The sequence below is a fragment of the Anser brachyrhynchus genome (assembly GCF_964034855.1).
Source record: "Anser brachyrhynchus genome assembly, chromosome: 5".
Taxonomy (NCBI): domain Eukaryota; kingdom Metazoa; phylum Chordata; class Aves; order Anseriformes; family Anatidae; genus Anser; species Anser brachyrhynchus.
In genome coordinates this window covers 42,660,041-42,675,279 of record NC_137699.1, presented here as the reverse complement: position 1 = coordinate 42,675,279, position 15,239 = coordinate 42,660,041, and the positions used below count along the sequence as shown (strand labels likewise).

At 43.7% G+C, this 15,239-nt stretch overlaps 1 protein-coding gene across 7 annotated transcripts in view; it reads right to left on the bottom strand.

Annotated features, from left to right (window-relative positions):
• ESRRB (estrogen related receptor beta) overlaps positions 1-15,239 on the bottom strand; it is a 157,042-nt gene that overhangs the window by 123,516 nt on the left and 18,287 nt on the right. For 4 of the 7 annotated variants that reach the window (XM_080595632.1, XM_080595630.1, XM_080595629.1 and 1 more), the window contains one exon: positions 6,219-6,386. The exons of 2 other annotated variants lie outside the window; for them this stretch is intronic. In XM_080595632.1, coding sequence (XP_080451758.1) covers positions 6,219-6,386 — 168 coding nt within the window. Of the gene's footprint in view, positions 1-6,218; positions 6,428-15,239 lie in introns of all 7 variants that reach the window. One more of the 7 variants, XM_080595627.1, reaches the window with a different exon arrangement.

The following is a 15,239-nucleotide window of genomic DNA, read 5'->3' as shown; positions in this document are numbered from 1 at the left end:
AATACATTGAAGCACAGAGTTTTCCACCTAAAAAGCAGTAGGGCGTGGGATAGGTTCCTAGAAGGACTCCTGGGGGAAGCATTAGAGAGGATCCTGATGCAAGGAACCCTTTCCTAGCTTTTGTTTCACTCACAAAATCCTTGCAGTCTTCCCCCACCCAAAGAAAGCATTAGCCAATGGTTTTAACTTGAGAGCAGCCCTACTGTTAGGGCTACAGATTACAGGTCCAAGAAGCATGACTGAGAAAATCATATATTCACAGGAGCTCTCCAGCAATCTACATGAGTTCACGTCACCACCAAAGAAAGGTTGAAACACCCTATCCTAGGCCATGGGGACTCAATGCAACAGGGAAGAACTTCCTACCCACAGGGAGGCAGTAGAAAGAGCTGCCAATGATAGCAGCTGAGAATTTAAATAACTCAGGAGTCCTGGGGGAAAGAGAAAGGCCTGAGGATGGAGAGTAAAGCAAACAAAAAGAAAGCTGTCTGACAGGCCTGGTGGCAGGCATACCCTCTCTTCTCACCCAGAAAGTCACCCTCCAGGCCCTGTGAGCTTTAGAGGGATGTCGCTGACATGCCTGTGTTTTGGTACGTGGCTCCCGGTCATTTGCTCAGGCCTAGTACAAAGAGGTGATCACGGGAGGCTGGGAAAACGAGAACTTCTGGAGTGCATTTCCTGCTGATCCGGCGAACACAGTTATGAAGAGAGAGAGAATCCATTCTGAGAGCAGTGTGAAACTCTTGTGAGCAGAATCATTCGCATCTCACATGGCAGAGGGAAAGGAAAGAGCAGCGGCTCCTTAATGAATAAAAATAGCCACGTATGCTTCCCTCTCATACACGTGAGGTTCAGGCTTTGTAGCTTGGCATATGCTTTCCAGTATTCAAATAAGATTTAGTTATGAGTTTTATCCCATTAGAAAGGGTAATTTCCCCTAAAGACACAGCCTTTTTTTTTCCCTAGAGACTTCCAAGCATCCCAAGACTTTTAAAATATCATTACTTTCAAGTCATTGTGGCAAGTAAAATGTGTTCTAAGAGTTTAAACAGTAAAAATGTTTGCTTCCCTGAAATTCCTACACCATTATACAACCATCTTTTAAATAACTGTGGCATGCATGGACAACAACAAAAATACAGTTTTACATAGCTCATGGAAGAGCTGAAAATCAGTTTTCAGTTCCCTAGTTCTTCATAATCTGTATGTATGCCAGGCAAAGCTGCACTGAAACATAACTACCTTCAGAGTAAACAACAGCAGGCCATTCGTAGGATTCAGCATAGCACTGGAAAGGACAAAAAGAGGAGAAGGAAGAGTAATTTGTCTAAAAGTTAATCAGGGGAAATCCAAGTATAAACTACTAGGCCATGGCTACACCAGAACAGAGCAGGAGAAGAAAAGGTTCAGTCAAACAGAAGAGAAACTGGGATGGGAAGAAGGGGAAGGTTGGAAAAAAATGTTATACAGTGTCCAGCTCAGCCACAGAAAGCTCATGTCTCAAAGTGATCTGCTGTGGGTGCCAGTTATTAGAGGGAAAGAACACAGTTATTATGTATTTCAAATGCATTTAATAAAGTACACTCTAGCTGATGGTGCTCTCCTCAGCAGGTCCAGGCACAGAGCACAAAGAGAAACGGGCCTCAGGCATTCACATCAGGTCGCAGTTTTAAATAATTTTTCAACTAGGGCAAGGTGCCAATTCTTACCTCAAGGTGCTGCACCCAGATAGACATGTCAGCAAAAACACAAAGTTCAGTATATAAAGGATGACCACCAATACACATGGCTCCAGAAACAAACAGGAACTGATTTTTTATTTTTATTTTTTGCCAGAGTTTACCACCTATGAAAAATAAACCCGGAGCTTCATCTCAACTAGAGTCACCAGGCCCAAATTAAGACGCTAGTGTGAAGGACATCTCCATTGACTTGGTTTGGTTTTACAAGGAGTAAATTAACCTTCTTTCTGCTTGCATTAACCAAACTGGATGACCTTTTTGGTGGCTCGTGCCAAATGTATTTAAACACAAAACAAAGCAACAAGAAGAACAAAAAACCTACCAAACCCAGCAAAGTGGGGGTAACTCCTCGTTGCCAGCACAAAAACCTCATTTTCAAGCTATGCACCTGTGTCAATGATTTGCAGTCAGTATGCCATAGGCAAACCAGCTATTTGGGATTTATACAAGGTTTTCTGTAGATCTTAGAGTACTTTTGATGTCAGCCATATATCATTTTACAGGCAGGGAAACTGAGGAACACGGAGACATGACTTGGCCAAATGAGTCACAAGACAGCAGGTTTCTATCCTTACTCCTTTTCAGGACCTCTTTACAGAAGAGGTTTTAAGTCCAAGCTCAGAGCAAAAAAGCCTACTGCTAGCTAGTTTACAGCATCCCGCTTGGCAACACAGGTCCTTTGCTTGCTGCAGGCAGGATCTCTCTCAGCAACAGAATGGTCTACCCAAGAATTTATGATGAACTCATCACACAAGCAATCAGGCATTAATTTGGTCAATCATTCCTGTGACAGTGAACCCAGTTCTCCACCTAAACTACTTGACCCAAGACTTCAGCTAACCTGAAGGACAGAAAAAAAGGCCATCAGACATCAGTCTACTGAACAGAATTGGAATAATTTAGGCATTAATTTACCCATGCCTTTTTTTATTATAAAAAAAAAAAAAGGTTAGCCAGGAGTTAAATAGAACCAAAAATACAATACATTAAAAATGTATTATTAGTGCCTGGATTTAAAAGGAAGCCCACCCTCCACTCCTTCCCATTTAGAAGAGTATTTATTTGGAGTTTCTACTGGGCTACAGCATGCACTGCATGTGTCCTGCTTTGCTAAAGGAGAGCCTTTCTGAAGCATCACTTGACTTTGTTTTAAATATCTCACTACAGTTTCCATTTTAGCTCTGTGAGATGATTATTTTTTCTCACCAAACTGAAGTTATACAGCAGTTGAAAATGCTGATGGCTTAACTGGTTTCTTCCCCCCCCCCCCCCGCCCCCCACCTCCACAGCAGCCCTGAGGGGTTTTAACTCTTTCTGCAGCACTGAAATCCTGCTTTTGGAGTTCAATGTTTAACTCGCGCTGGGAGACTCATAAATATTCGGAGTCACTCTCTCCCTCTCTGTTTGATTAGGAAATGAGCCTTTAACTCAATGTAATCCCCAAGCCATTAACAAAAAAGCCCTCAACAGCTCCACTATTAGAATTTCACTCCTAACCCACAGAGGATTGAATTAGATTAACATAACTACCCGCAATCTGAGTTTATTTTCTGTGCCAGATAGAAATGTGTCTTCAGGAAAGGAAAAGAAGAGAGCGGGAGAGCAAGCATAGCATAATGAAATGTAAAAATAGAGAGATGAGAAATAGATGGACAGATGTACAGGTGAAATGATAAAAGAGGTAAGAAACAGAAAGAGCAAGAGACAGCTACACAATCTTTAATAACTGACTGCTGGCTTTGGGGGTTTTATTCAGAAGGCCCCAAAAAAACACAGAATTGTTTCAAGAAGAGTATTTTTTCTTGATGTTTACTCCTTATTCTCAGTGACTTACAGCAAGACACCTGAGCATGCTGTACTCCAGACACCTGTGCAGAAGATTTGGCACAGGTTATATTTATAATTCTCAGGAGGTGTCGTACTCTGCAATGGAAGGAGGGGCATGAGAAAGAAATCTGCATGTCAATCACTACTTTGCCATCAAGGAAACAAATAAACTGGGATGAATAAAAAAGATTTTTCATTCCTTACGTATATATATAATTAATTAAAATAAATAAAGTCATGCAACAGCACTGCGATAACTACACTAAGTCAGTCACTTTGGAGGTTCATAGGTGCTTAGTCCACATAAAATGAATCATTAGTGAGACAGAAACTAAATAACAAAGACTTCCTTACACATAATGCATCAAAGTCTTTCTCTAACCACAGATAACTCCTTCCCTCCCCTTAAATAAAAGGGGACCCATAAGCCTTTGATTGGTATACCACAGGGCAGTAGATGCTTAGCGATGTTTTCCAAATGCAATAATAAAACAATACAGCAGGTTGAACAGGGGAAAAGACACATGTGGTTAAAAGCAAAGGATAAAGTCCAGCAGCTATGTGGACACAACTACTGAATAGTCCAAAAAATTCTTAAGACTAAACCTTTTCCAGCTTTATACTCAGAGGACTTCTTTGGGAATGCCTGCTAAAATGTATAATAAAGGAATTTTTGCAGTAATTCCTGAGCGTAGCCATGCTGTTATTTCTCTATTTGTAAGAAGGAAAGAGAGTCAATTTTTATTTTTTGAGAGATAAGACACCACTTGGCTTTCAATTTTTTGAAGGACCTCAGACCAGCTATTTGATAGATTCTTTATTAGTTACAGAGTCAGCAATTTTATTTTTTAATGCCTTTCAGAAAAAAGAAAATCTACTCTCCTTTTATTACACAATAACACTGCATCGTCACAGAGAGGCAATAAAGGTAATCTTGTGCCAAAACAAACAGAAAGGGGGCTTAAATAATTTAAATATATTCATTTTTAAGTAAAGCAAAAAGCCTTAATAATCAAAAGGAAGCTTTCAATGATGAGGATGGTTAGGCTGACAGTTTTGTTTTATTTGGGGGGAGGGGAGCTTCAGAGCAAGCAGCGTATTCACTGGAATCATTTGGAACATTATTTGCGTATGAAAATTCACCGTGTTTATCACTATTGTCCTAAAAGCCTGCCTTATATCTAGAATTTTAACTGAAAGAAGAAATAGTTATATCCATAATTAAAAACTTAAAAATAATTGTAGTCAGTATTTTTTGTTCCTTGAACTTAAGTTAAAAACTTTGAGAATTATAAAATATACATCAAATAAACAAAATAAATAACTGCCTCTTGTCACATTTCTACTGTCGGTCCAAGCAATTCAGCGATCATCTGTTCCTAGCACTTGATATTTTAATTGTGAAACAGCTCTGGTTTAATTGTTCTATTCTTATTAGACACTTGTTCCATCCAAATTATTTTTAAGTCAAGCTTTGTTTTTCTTCTTGTTGCTTTCAAAGATTACAATGGTGGGGAAAAAGTTTTTATCATATATATTCCATATGCAACTTATATTAAAATAAAAATTAAAAATTATAATACTTGCATTTTGGGGGACAGATGTTATAAACACAAGAAATCAAGGAATATTTTCTATGCTTAAAAATAAATAAAAACTTAGTTCTGTAAAAGATGTAACCCAAACCTCTGAGGCCAAAATAAGAAAAACCTCTTTGATTTCCAGTATTTTGGCCAAAATATATGATAAAAGCTATTAATAAAAAACAGTTTGTAAGTAATTATTAGGGCTTGCTTCTCTTCATTCTCCTGTTAAAAATAAATACTGAGAAAGTGTATCACTGTTCAAACCATTTTGCATTTTGGCTGCTTTAAAGCAAACAACTTGCTGGCAATCAGAGGCAAAGTAAGTTCCTTCTTGGATTGCCACTGTGCCGACTTTGCAAAGACTTGCACCCCTCTTTTGTCATTGAAGAGCCTTCGGTTGCTTTGGGACTTTTAAAACTGGAGAGACATCAACTGCTCAATGACAAAGGCATTCAGAAAAAGCAAAATTTCATTTTCATCTTCCTGCTAAGAGAAGGCTTGATATGAAGCTGCCTTTTTTTTTTTTTGGGGGGGGGGGGGGGGGGGGGGGGGGGGGTAAGTAGAGGAAAGGGTGTCACTTGGTTCTTTTAAGACAGGACTGCTGAGGTTTCCAGGTTTGCCTTTACCAGCATGGGATAAATAGCACCTGTCCTTGGTAAGCCCTTAAGCAGAGTTACGTTATACATTGACCTTTTTGGAATGCCAGCAAACCTGACCGTTTCTATTCCCAAAACGCAGCCGTTCCACTCAAACTTTCACTTGCTTATTTCCAGAGGAAAAAGAAACTCTCATACAGTGCAACTGCCCGATTTCTATAAAGTTCTGAAACCAACTCCTATCCTTGTGGGTCACACTGACCTTCCTTTGACAGGGTGAACGTAGAAAAAAAAATCTACGTTACCTTTAACCACATTATGATGCTACCATAATTTTTAGTCCAGATAAAAGGATCGGTGCACAGCAATACGTGGATCAAAAAAACACCACCAAAAACAAAACCCAAACCACAAAAAAACAACAAACAACCCCATAAATGCAATAAAGGTAGAAGTTCAGTACTTACATGCTGCAGGCTGAGAGATGAAGCTCGAGGCTGGAGTAGAATTTCCCTTGCCCTCAGGTGTTTCTAATTGCTGATTAAATATCTTTTGGTTCCGCCTGCACCAGCCGACAGTCCCCTCTGCGTCTCTGCCTCTCTTTGTGACTAGGACACAGTACTCCGAGTCCCAACCTATAAATAGATCCCAGCTCTGTGATTGATATAACAGGCAGCTGACAAAAAAAAAAAAAAAGGAAAGAAAAAAAAGAGAGAAGAAATAACCAGGTCTTAAGCAAAGCAACAGAAGCAGGGCTTTTAACTCTGTGCTGTGCCCAGGGAGGAGTCCCCCACAGTCACCCGTGGGCATCAGAAAGAGAAAGTGCAAGGCAATTACTTTCCCAGCAGCATTACAGAAACTTGAGGCATGTAAAGCGAGTGAACAAAATTCAATGCACAAAGAAGGAGAGGGAAAGCTCGACCGGCGGACGGCATCCAACTCTTCTGCAATTTAACAGAAATAAATGTTATTTTAAAAACAAGTTAGGGATTCTGACAAAATGAAAGAAAAGTTCAAAGTTGAGTTCTGGGGGTTGGTCCTGGCGTGTTTGTATTTCTGCTGCAGAATAAACTGGGACTAGTGGGTAGGTCAGCAATTTAACAGGTTGGCAGTTTACTTAGGGTCTCAGCCCACAAACACTATTTGATGAGGCTGCTCCTGAAAACAGAACCGAGGGTATTGACAGTGCATTGCCTACTGGCTCAGCAGAAATCGCTGAGCTCTCAGTGACCGAACCATCACTCCTGATCACATCCCTGACTGCCAGGAGAAATCTCCTAACAAGTTACAGGGATCAGCACAGCTCTTTTGCAGAGGCTGGGCTGGGAGCCTACGGTGTGGGCAATGACCTGAGATAAAGCATCAGGAATGCTTTTGCCCTGGTCCCCATTAGTGGGTTGGAGTAATGGCCCTGGACTTTCCGTATCTAACTTCTACAGGTTCTCCTCTTGGATCCACAGTCAGGCAAGGCCAAAAGCTGCTCCAAGAGGCAGCCAGTCCTCCATGCTCCCAGATGTTCACAGTTCCCAGCAGAACCTTACTGGTTAAGCAGTTTCATAGCAAATGGACTCAAAGGCAAGCAGCTCCGGATGAATGCCAGGGGAAGGGTGGGAAAGTAGAGGGAGAACAGTCGGCTGAGAGTGAAAGCTGTTTTGCCTCTACACTGCTACCTTTGGCAGTACCGGCTACAAACGTCCCTAGCACCATGCTCAGCTCTGCAGGCAAAAGTATTAGTGCAGACAGAGTTGCAGATCCACCAGCCTTCTTTTCGACACACTGCTAGGCTTGCTTGTGCTGAGATGCTACAGAAGCGCTGAACTCATAAAGAGCAGGATAAAATCCTCAGGCACTAAGCCCATGCTGAACTCCATGGTTCCCTGGCTCAGTGGCTAACAGTACCTGAGCTATTTAAGCTAGTTTAGGCATGTCTGCGTTGCACTGCAGCTGCTGCTCTCGCTGGAGTAAAGCGAGTTAGTTCAACAGGGGCAGCTATCCCAAAGTCAGGCAAGGACCCACCGCATCATAGCCAAGGTCTCAGACCAATGCGGCTATTGATTATTTGGGAAGATAAAAGTCACTTTTTCATTTTGGGCCAAATCCCGCTGCATGAATAATTTGCCTCTTGTCAGTATGCTTTGTGTCGAAGCTAGTAGGATTTAGCCAAAATGTTTTTCAAAACAAACGAACAAACAAAAAAACCCACCCTTCTCACAGGACAGGGACCTGATGAAGTGCCGTGGAAAGACTCATGACTTCAAGATATTTTCCTCAGTTGAGGTTCTGCACTGCAAAGTTTCACATGTCACTTTACCACTGCTTCACATCCCCCAGTGTAAAAAAAAAACATAGATAACAATTCTTAACAGTGCACTTTAAAGCACGTATCTACAGATGAAGATGTACAAATGAAGAAGAGGGAAAAAAAAAAAAAAAACTATCTGATAGGCTGAGCTCTAGTGTGGAAACACACCCTCCATTCCCTGCCAGATTCTGGTCCTTCACCTTCACCTAGTTGAATGGTCCACCTCAGATAAAAATTTACCTGACCAAACAAAGATTTTTTTTTGCATTTCAGCCCTCTCATTTGGTCTCGTAGTACAAGATGTTTTGGGCTTTAGCATTCAGAGCTGTACAACATTTTATACTTCCCACTGCTATCAGGAGGAATTTTAGAAGCTCAGTACACAGAATAATCAGGCTGAGGCACAGCATATCAAGGTCCTAAAACAGGGGCACCTAAATCCAGCAGTCACTTTTGAAAAATTCAGCTTTAACAACAGCATAGACGTGTAGACCCTGAATGTTACCACTGTCAGACTGTTCTTTAACATTCTATATTGTTGACGTCTAAAGATCTCCAAATATTACACTGTCAAGCCTTGTTTTGTGTAGAACGGTACTATCCCTTCCCCATTACACTGCCATGGGCCAAACTGAAGCCCAGGGAAACCCCATGTCTAAGTTTTGGGCACTTCTCAATCAGGTTGCCAAGAAGCAATATTCAGTCCTCAGGTCCAGGTGCAGTGCTTATCATTGGCACCCCCTATCCACAGCTGAGTAAAATCAGACACGCATTAGTCCCCCATCCACCCACTTTCCATCTGGAGGACAAAGGGATGATGAAGACCTGCCAGCGTGCAGCTGTTAGCTAGTACGGATGAACCTCGAATGGAGGTAGCATTCCTCCACCCTCCCTCTCTGCCTTTAGGCAACAGGAGATATGACCTTAACTGCTCCTGACTGGGGTACCCAGCAGTTCAGAGACTTCCCTTAGGTAAAACCTCAAATGCAAGTCCCCTGCCCCCACTGCCATCACCTCCTGTGTACAAACACCTCTTCATTCCAGCCACTACAGACTTGGGGTGAGGCAGGGAAAGCATCCAACAGCAGAGGCCACAAGATTGAATGCCCGCTTCAAAACACTGAAAAAAGGAAGACAGAAGATTTCACAAGAACCCTCAGATACTTTAAAAAACAACCACCAAAAAAAAGATTAACATCAGGGACTTGTAGAGTCTATAAAGGCTCAACTCTTTCCTTGAGGCACCCCAGGAAAGTAGAAGACATTGTGAAGTGCAAGTACAGCTTTACAGTCTTCTCTACTTGTTTTTTGGGGAGGTATTTTTTAAAATGCTTCGTGCCAGGGCTATTTTCATCATATGCCTGTATTTCAATCTCAGATTCTGGCAGAGGTAAAATTTCAGAACTCAGTTTTCTTCAAACACAAGGATTTTAAGGCTTGCACATGTAAATCTGGGCAGAGTTTGCTTGGATACATAAATGCCATTATAGAATAATGCAAAATATACTTTCCTCCAGATGATAAAAATAAATAAAATAAATACACAGATAGACAGAGACACAGCAAAAACAGTTCAAGCTTGAAAATACTGGGCCAATCAATGGAATCCAATGGAATGCAATGGAATCTTCACCCACACATTAAACCACACAGATAATCTTTGTCCCTTCTCCCCTGAGCCCTGGGATGCTTCTGTGCACATCTGATTTATGTGATGTAAGTGTGGAGCTCAGAATCACTGCTGCTTTTATATCAGGGAATGCAGGTATGGATAAAAGTTTTTAAAAGAAACTAAGAGTCAGCTCTGCAATTTCAAAGTCTAGCCACAAACTAAGAAGAACAATCATAAAGCACAATAAAGTTTCATCAGCAGAGTCACGCTACCCTGAAAGTCTTGCAAGCCCAAAATTCCAGGACAGTGCTGTTAGAACCCTGCTGGATTTAGTGAGGTCTAAATTTCACAGATTTCAAACAGGGGCTACTTACAAGACCAAGAAAGATACTAGAAAAGGATAACTCTTTTCACATAAAGGAAATGAATGTCAAAAAAAAAAAAAAGACTCTTTCTGGACTGTGAAAACAAAAACATAAGGCACAAACGACATGCAAAAGGAAAAGTTTGAGTAGTAACATTCCCAGATGCTTGGCACACATAGTATTACTCGTAGATTTGACTTAACAGGTAGTTAAATATACTATGAATTTTGACACAAAAAGTACTCTGAAAAACAGCAGATGCTCAAGAGGAAACAACTGATATTATCACTAGGAGTTTTATTTCCTTATTTGATTTTAATGCTGCAACCTTCTTATTACATCAACACCCTTTATGCAACCAGTATCCTTAGCAGGATACTTTTGGCAGATGCTGAACCCAGGGTCCATACATCTGCATCCGGACCTTTCATATACACTCCAGGATGGTGTGTACCATGCTGTCTGTCATGTCAAGTCTGTTATCACCAGAGTAAGTCACACTGCTTGGTTAACACATTTGTAAACTTTGCTCCTATATATTTTACTAATTTTCAGGTATGTGAAAATGACCAAGATTTTCACAGAAGTCCCCTACCAGATTTAGCCATTCCAGCTGAAGATGTTACCACCTTCTGCTGCCTGCCAGCTGGAGATTAGGGCTCCAGAAGCTCTGAGGCATAAGGGAACCTTTGAGAGTTTTCTAAACTGTTTCAGGCAAAGGACATCAAGTTAGGGCTCCAGAACTTTCCTGGATTAGGAAGCACCCAAATCTGTTCTTTCATTTCCAAAACTGCAGGCAGAGAAAAGGCTTCACCTGGTGTCTGTGGCAGTTTAGAAGAGGTTATAACCATTGGCTTTAACAAGAACTAGAGCAAGTCCAGAAAAACTCTACTCTGCCTTGTTTTTCTGAGTCCACCAGTAATAACAAAGAATGAATAAAAAATGGCTTGGCCTGAGCAGCAGAACACGTATCAAAGTATGCCCAGAGAATATCCAGAGTGAGCACTCTGTTCTACACATACACACAGAAATAAAACCTGGAAGGATTTAACTAAAGCCTGCAAGCACTAGGGCAACCATATGCCAGATTACATTTAAACACACAATTTTAGTCAATCTGTCGCACACAGTATGATAATAGAGCCCCGTCTACCCTTACCTCACTTAGATCCCTCCTAAACTTCCGCTTCTACTGCAGACCTGTGCCTAAAAGAGCTTCTGTGTTTACACCCAGCAAAATACAACGAAACGGAAGACTCTCTTGGACGTACTCCTACCTAAATTGGTGTAACCACGATATACTCTCTCTGGAAACCACCATCTTCTTCTTCCAATCGCACGCTGCAACGCATTTCACCGACATTGGGCTGTCAATTCCATCACTTGGGGCAGGCGCCTTTCTCGCTTTCAACTTGTTGTGGATGCTTTGCAGAAAAGCTCATTGCTGTTGCTGTACCACTTGTTTAGGACCTTGTTTAGCACCAGCAAGTCCACACCTGTGCTGGCAGGGCATTAGCTGTGCACTCAGACAAATCTCAAAGCAGCGCGGCAGCCTAGTAAGGTCGGCTTCAGGCAAGAGATACTGTTTCATGTTCGCAATGACCTTGGCAATGGTGGGGAGGGAGAGGAAGCGGGGTAGTTTTATAGCAAATAACTATCGTAATAAAGCTCATAGCAATTCTGATAGCAGGAGAAGGAGGACGAAGTGAGATTTAAACTAGTTCTGGTGCCAGATCAAATAGGAGGGATCAGGACTGCCAGAAACAGGTTCCCCCTGGGTTTTTGTTTTTGTTTTGTTTTTAACTCAGATTCCTTCAGAGAACTTCTACAAAACCCAAACAACTACATTATAACCACAGACAGGCCTAACCATAATGTCTGGCTCCAGATCTAAACTGCTTACAGCCAGACTGTTAGTTCAGCTCCCCAGAAAAATCATCACCATTTTCCAAAGGCATGCATGAGGGTGGGAGGTTATTACTGCTCCCTCTTCCCCTCCCCAAGGAGAGGCCAAATACTCTTTGATTGTGTGTCTTACTCAATAAAAAAAGATATGAAAAAAAAAATTAAAATAAAAAATTAACAGATTAAGTCCTCAAAGAAAGGGGGTGTTCCTGGCTGCAGATATCCAAATGAGGAAAAAGCCTTTCCAGAAGCCCTTCAGGCACAAGCTGAGTGGCTTCAGGGCTGCCCACCCACCTCCATCCACACAGAGGACATGCCTGGTGGTTGGCACCATCCAGGTGAGCCTGCAGAGGAAAGCAAGTGCCAGCACAAGCTTCTCAGCCTCCAAAACAAGAAAATAAAGGGAAATTCCAAAGTGGGTCCCTCATGAGCCCCCTCTGAAGCAACACCACCAACCTCCCAACCTGCCTGATCTCTGAGTCAGGTAAGTTGTGTCTGAAAGACCCTTACCCCTGCCCAGAGCTGGTCTGAGGGAGAAGGCACAGCTCTCACCCTCCTCAGAACGCCATCAAAGAAGTGCCAGTCAGCACATCTGCATTGTGTGTCCATGTCCAGGCTCTGGCTGTGGCGATCTGCAGGGGGAGCTTCTGTGAGGAGAGGCTGGGGCTGCCTGCTGCTGGACACAGGTAGACCCAACGCACAGCACAGCTGAGCCCCTCAGCCGGGCTGGTGGCACCTCAGGGAAACCGTGGTTAAGAAAGGGCAGAAACACTGGCAGTGAGGAGTGAGAAAAACCCTTGTGCCACTCATGGGTGGAGGAGGGAAAACAGTTGGGAAGGAAGGAGTCAAGTTTTGCCTGGAAAGAAGGGGGAGGTGGGGAAAGTTGCTTTAGTTTTTGTCTTTGCTTCTCACCATCCTACTCTATTCTAATCAAAAATAAATTAAAATATTTTTTTCCCCAAGTTGAGTCTGTCTTCCCCATGACAGTAATTAGTAAGTGATATTCCTATCCTTAACTGACCCACAAACTTTTTCATTTTCTCCCTTGTCCTGCTGAGGTAAGGGGAGTAAGGGAGCGGCTGGGTGAGGCTCTGGCAGCCAACCATGGTCCACCCACCACAGTGTCCCACAGCTGATGAGAAAAATCAGCTTTGTTCAGTAGCTCTCCTTCTGAACCCAAGAGCCAGCAGGCCAGCATTTCCAGGCAGTGCTCCTGTGCTAGGTGGGATATGCCACAAGACAGGAGGAGACAGGACACCATAAATAACCCAGAACAGTACTGGAAACTGTTTTGTTACTGCAGGAGAGGCTACTCTCCCACACAGATCATACCAAAACTTTACCTTCAACTCCTGACTGATGAGGGAATTAAGCCACCAGATCTGGGAGACTCTTGAGGGCACATGTGACTTCCACAGACGCTGCAATCTGTCTGCAGAGGCCTACCTCAATTCCCTCGCTGGCAGTGAAGTTCTGCCACCATAAACACTCCCTCACTGTGGATAAATCAAACACGAAATAGCAGACTAAACACTACTCTCACAGCAGCCTCTGCAGCTTATAAAGCTATGGCAGGGTCCACTCGCACCCCCGGAAGAAATAGGATCCATGTCTTCAGTTAACGCCTTCTCACTTCTGTGCCATCTAAAGTAACTTCTGAGCCCACTCTCTGGCTGCCAGGACTTTGGCAGAGTTGTAAACCCTTGTGGCTGTTCTGAGCATGTACAGACCCAAGTAAAATCCCCTCTCCCATACCTCGCTAGGCTAACCAAAACAAGTTATGCTGAACTTGGGCTTCATCTTAGCAATAAGTGAGGTGGGTTTTGCCTTTTCACTGCAATTTTGCTGCTGTCTCCTCTGCTTCCTCACCCCACCCCTCAAGTCCTTCTTCATCCCAGGGCTGCCAGTCACCTCTGAAAGCTCTCACCATCCAGACCCATAAGGCATGGGAGTCCTTGCCACCCTGCAGTCTGGAGCAGCTCAAAACTCAGCATTTCCTCTCCAAGAGGATGGAGAGAGGGAAGGAAAAAAAGGGCAGGACCCTTTTCTTTAACTGTAGTTATCCATATCTGCAATGAAAAAGGGTTTTGCAGAAGGGTTTGGTGTTCCCCTCTGCTCCTCGGGCAGACAGAAATTCATCTCACCAGCACAGAGCTAATCCCACATGAAGGAGCAAAGCTAGAGCACACACGGAGAGGGAACAAGCTGCAGGGACCATCAACGCCCCTGCCAAGCATTACTGCTCATTTCAGTCACTGAGGATTTGGTCCGGGGATGCTTTGCACCAAGAGGACCTGAAAGATGAGCCACACATGTGGTCCCAGCAGAGAGGCAGCAGTGCTGGGGAGTGCCAGGATAACATGGCCGTAGCTCAGACAAGTGCACCACAGCTACCCCTCTCAGCCAGCCTGAGCCACATGTTGAGATTTAGCACCCCCCACAGCCTGAGAAGGACCCCCAAACCCAACAGTTCCCCTGCCAACAATCCAGAGCCCCTCTCACCCTGACTTGTGTCACCACATGCCACGGACAGCATTCCCCTTGCAATGCATCTGAGCCCCCCTGTGGGATAGCACCCGGTGCCTGCACCCATGCTCTTAGGCCTTGTTAGTACCACACCAGGTCTTCCACCCTGCTTCCAGCACCCTCCAGAGACAGCAGCCCCCCAGAGGACGGGCCCCTTCTGGGCACAGAGGTGCCCTGCAGTTCACCAGAAACAGCTCTCACATTCTTAACCTGCAGTGGATTTACCCAAAGCCCCTGGAAACAGCTGCTTGAGGAAGGTTCCTGTCAAGTCCACGTTTCAGAAGCAGACATTTGGTCGCTCGGTCCCTTGCTGCCGCTTTACTCCATGCTCCTACCACACTGGGACCTAGCCTTGCCTGGAATAACCAGTCCCTTCCACCGCTTCTGCCTAGGGCCCTGTGGCCACCAGGAGGAGAGGCCCAGCTCCTCGCCCGTCCCCTCCCTTGAGGAAGGTGTCACAAGCATGGCCTCAGCACACGCTTGCGCCAGGCCACGACTCCCCATAGTGCACAGAGAGGAAGATCCAAAGCACTCACATGTAGCTTCTTCCCTGACAGAACACACACCATACGGCTCTCCTGCGCTCACAAGATTGAAAAAATTCAATAACCTCACCGCCTTTCTGTAGGACATATGTGCAATAGTAAGTTCTGTGCAAAAAGTGGTAGATTCAGCCCTCTGCGCCTTTGTGAGGCAGGGCAGTGGCTTCAGAGCGCCTTGCAAACAGGTAACAGAAACTTCAGCAGAAGCAGACCTGTTTTTATGTCCTGTAGCAGGT